Here is a 4,472-nt window from a genome sequence, read left to right as displayed (position 1 = left end):
CAGGGTATAGTTTCGGTGCTCTCTGGATATGCGTGGTCCGGATTTTTGGGCTGGAGTCCAGATGTCCGGTGGCTCACGTCGGGCCGGATGTCCGGGGCCTGAGCCGGATGTATGGGCTGGCGGGGGCCGGCTTTGGTGAGGTTTTGTGAAGGATGCTGGATTTCCGGGCTGGGGCCGGATGTCCGGGCTCGCGTTGGGCCGGATGTTCAGGCCCTGTAGCTCGATGGCTGGGCGACTGCTGATGACACTTTCAGGGGCCGGATGTTCGGGGTCCTGGGAGTTGTTCTCGGTCCCTTCCGTTGGTTCTCTTCATCCTTGAAGTTGGGGACTTGTTCGTCTTTGCATATCCGAGAGGGTCCTTTTGATATCTGATCATGCACAACATTTCGGACTTAGGTAGTAGCCATGTCTCGAGTGAGTCATATGGAATATCACTAAGGAGAGATGTCACCTCGGTCTCGAGAGCTCTAGCTCGTGCTCGTGTCATCGGTCCTCTTGGCACTTGGTGAGACAATGGGAGGTCCATGGGATGACCATAGGATGGTCCACATCATCTCCCCACCCCCGGGAAAGAACCGACCTCGGATCAGAAGCCTCATCACCGTGGTAGGGAGAGAAATCCTTGACGTTGAATATGCCGCTCACGAAGTACTTGTCGCGTGGGATGTCGATCTTGTAGGCGTTGTTGTTGTAGTGTTCTAGCACCTTGAAGGGTCTGCCGGCTCGTGGTAGGAGCTTGGACTTGCGTTCGTTGGGGAAGCGTTCCTTGCGAAGGAGTAGCCACACAAGATCTCCGGTGTTGAATATCATGGGATTCTTGTTGAAGTTGATCTTGGTCGCAGGCGTTGTACTTGGCGCTCGATGGTGTGCCTTGTATCTTCATGCATCTTCTTGAGATAGCTCGCTTGTGCACTCGCGTCCATGTTGATGTGCTTTTGTAGTGGTAGAGGTAGAATGTTCAATGGGGACAACAGGTTGAAACCGCAGACGACCTCGAAGGAGGGGACTTGCCGGTAGTCAGATGTCTTGTGCGATTGTAGGTGTACTCGAGTATAGGTAAGCACTCTTCCCATCCGTTGATGTTCTTTTTTATGAACACACGTAGGAGGGTAGATAGCGTCTGATTCATGACCTTCGTTTAGTTGTCGATTCGTGGGTGGTATGCCGAGGAGAATAGGAGCTTGATACCGAGCTTGGCGCATAGAGTCTTTCAAAAGTTGTTTAGGAACTTGACGTCATGGTCCGACACAATAGTCTTGGACACTCCATGTATCGGTTGGTGTAGCGAGAGACGTCACGGAACATCTTGGGCCAAAAGTAGTTATTGGAGAGCGTAACGAATATCTTGTAACGTCCAAAGTGTCCCATAAGTCCTCCATGAGCTTCTTGCAGAAGTAACAAAGGAAGAGAAGACTCGGGGGTACATAGTTTGTTAGCTCGCATAAGACACTCATCCTTGATGTAATATCTTTCTATTAAAAGTTGTGCTCCAGAAAGTTTCTCACTAAAGTAAGCTATGAGGCGCTTCTTTTGCATTAACACACCTCCTATATCGTTGCCACTAGCATCACAATGAACTTCAAAAGTTTTGTTAAAATTGGACAAAGCAAGCAAAGGAGCATGTGTAAGCAAATTCTTAAGCTTATGAAATGCGGTATCTTGGGATGGTCCCCATACAAATGGTGCATTTTTTTACTCAAGGCATCCAAAAGGGATGCAATAGTGCTAAAGTCCTTAACGAATCTAGGATAGAAACTGGCTAAGCCAAGGAAACCACGCACTTTGTTGCATGTTGGTTGATTGTGGCCAACTTTTAATACTTCCTCTGTTCATTTTTATAAGGCCTTGAAGACATTTCAGACAACATGCAAAACAATTTATTTTCAGTTGTCTGAAACGACTTATAAAAATGAATGGAGGGAGTAGTATCAATTTTAGCTTCATCTACATGAACACCCTTAGAAGACACAACAAAATCCAAGAAAATAAGCTTATCAAACCAAAAAGGGATTTGTCCATATTAACATAAAGGCGTTCTTTTCTTAGAGTTTGCAAAACGGTTCTAAGATGGGTGACATGATCGTATAGGGACATGCTAAACACAAGAATATCATCAAAATAGACCACAACAAATACGCCAATGCAAGGGCGGAGAACATAATGCATTACATGCATAAAAGTGCTAGGTGCTTCGGATAAGCCCATAGGCATAACGAGCGATTCTTACAAGGCAAATTTGGTTTTAAAAGCGGTTTTTCATTCATCACCTTCTTGAATGCGAATTTGATAATAACCACTTTTAAGATAAATATTAGAGAATGTGGTAGCTCCGCTAACAGTGATAACATTGATAGGACGACAATCGGAACACATGCGAAAACTATCATCTTTCTTAGGCACAAGAATTACCGGCACGGCGCAATGATTAAACTTTCACATACATGCCCATTGTCAATGAGTTGTTGTATTTGCCTCTGAATTTCTTTGGTTTCTTTCGGATTGACGCGGTAGGGTGCCTTGTTTGGTAACGGTGTGCCGGGGATGAGGTTGATTCGGTATTTGATGCCGTGTAAAGGAGGTAGTCCCGGAGATAGCTCATCGGGGGAAACGTCCTTGAATTCCTTCAATAAAGAAGACAACACTAAAGGTAGATGATGAGAGGTGTTAGTTTTTGTTGCCTCATCCTTGCACAATAGGACATAGTGTATAACACTTGATGGGTTCTCACACACTTCTCTCATCTCACTTTTGGTAGCAAATAACACTAAGTTTTTCTTGTCGCTCATCGTGGAGGCATTCAATTTTGGCTTGCGGCGTTCACTCTCTTTTTGATGGCTCACTCTCTCACTATTCTTTCTGCGATGGGTAATCGCTTGCTTGTCGACGATCACTTAGCTTGGTGACATATGTCATAGTACGTACTCCTTCCCCTTCATCTTGAAGCTATAGTGATTGGTTCCTCCATTGTGCATGACATCGCGATCAAATTGCCAAGGTTGTCCAAGCAAGAGGTGGTAAACGGACATAAGAACCACATCACACTCCAAAGTGTCTTCGTATGCGCTAATCTTGAAGGAGACTTGAACGGTGTGCTTCACTTGGATGGTGTTGGAGTTGTTACGCCATTGGACCTTGTAGAGACGAGGATGCTTCATCTTGACCAATTGTATCTTGGAACATAGTGAAGGAAATATACCCTGGAGGCAATAATAAAGTTGTTATTTTACATTTTCTTATATCATGATAAATGTTTATTATTCATGCTAGAATTGTATTAACGAGAAACTTGATACATGTGTGGATATATAGACAAAACACAGTGTCTCTAGTAAGCCTCTACTAGACTAGCTCGTTAATCATAGATGGTTAAGTTTCCTAACCATAGACATGTGTTGTCATTTGATGAATGAGATCACATCAGTAGGAGAATGATGTGATGGACAAGACCCATCCGTTAGCTTAGCATAATGATTGTTAAGTTTTATTGCTATTGCTTTCTTCATGACTTATACATATTCCTTTGACTACGAGATTATGCAACTCCCGGATATCGGAGGAATATCTTATGTGCTATCAAACGTCACAATGTAACCGGGTGATTATAAAGATGCTCTATAGGTATCTCCGAAGGTGTTTCTTGGGTTGGCATAGATCGAGATTATGATTTGTCACTCTAAGTATCGGAGAGATATCTTTGGGCCCTCTCGGTAATGCACATCATAATAAGCCTTGCAAACAATGTGACTAATGAGTTAACGGGATGATGCATTATGAAACGGGTAAAGAGATTTGCCGGTAACGAGATTGAATTAGGTATGTGTAACACCTAGATGTAACTTGCCATATTTGTAACTCCGACTCTTGCCATTTTCGGCCTCAAGTTATGAGATTCCCTTCGTGGTTGGGTTCTGTCTTTGTTTTGCATTTTATCATGTGCATCGCATTTGCATTCGTGTTCGTCTCATGCATCCGAGCATTTTTCCCATTGCCCGTTTCGCAATCCGACACTCCTACATGCACCGGTGCACCCCTTGTGTCTCTTTTCGTGAATGGGAGTTAAACGTTCTCGGAATGAGTTGAGATTTGTCAAGTGGCCTTGGTACACCATCGATAGACCGCCTGTCAAATTTCGTTCCATTTGAAGCTCGTTTGATACCCCAACGGTTAACCGGGTAACCGCAACAACCTCTTGTGTGTTACAGCCCAACACCCCTCCAAAACAACCCAATAACCCATCTAAACCATCTCCATGTTTTCCGCCGTCGGATCACGATCGTGTGGGCGAAAACCGCACCTCTTTTAGACATTCCTAACTCCCCCTACCTATATAAATGGGTCTCCCCGTCCATTCCCGGGTCCAAACCCTAAAAAATCGCCCCTCTTGTCCGTCGGACGTGTCCGCACCGCCCGGACACGCCGCGTCGCTGTGCCCAGCCACCCAGATCGCGCCACGTGGCCCTCCGCAGCCGCGG

At 45.1% G+C, this 4,472-nt stretch overlaps 1 protein-coding gene across 10 annotated transcripts in view; it reads left to right on the top strand.

Moving 5' to 3' along the window:
* Positions 1-4,472, top strand: part of LOC119354604 (pentatricopeptide repeat-containing protein At2g41720-like) — a 29,584-nt gene that overhangs the window by 21,663 nt on the left and 3,449 nt on the right. Inside the window, exons 10-11 of one of the 10 annotated variants that reach the window (XR_005171118.1) lie at positions 2,512-2,647; positions 2,756-2,857. The exons of 4 other annotated variants lie outside the window; for them this stretch is intronic. Coding sequence is in view for 3 of the 6 variants with exons in the window: in XM_037621320.1 (XP_037477217.1) it covers positions 2,996-3,018 (23 nt within the window). In the remaining 3 variants the exon portion in view is untranslated. Of the gene's footprint in view, positions 1-2,511; positions 2,709-2,755; positions 2,858-2,895; positions 2,915-2,995; positions 3,224-4,472 lie in introns of those variants that run through there. 5 more of the 10 variants (XR_005171117.1, XM_037621325.1, XM_037621320.1 and 2 more) reach the window with 5 other exon arrangements.

Source organism: Triticum dicoccoides, chromosome 2A, assembly GCF_002162155.2.
Source record: "Triticum dicoccoides isolate Atlit2015 ecotype Zavitan chromosome 2A, WEW_v2.0, whole genome shotgun sequence".
Taxonomy (NCBI): Eukaryota; Viridiplantae; Streptophyta; class Magnoliopsida; order Poales; family Poaceae; genus Triticum; species Triticum dicoccoides.
The sequence above is the reverse complement of the archived record's forward strand: the minus strand, read 5'-3'. Positions and strand labels throughout refer to the sequence as shown.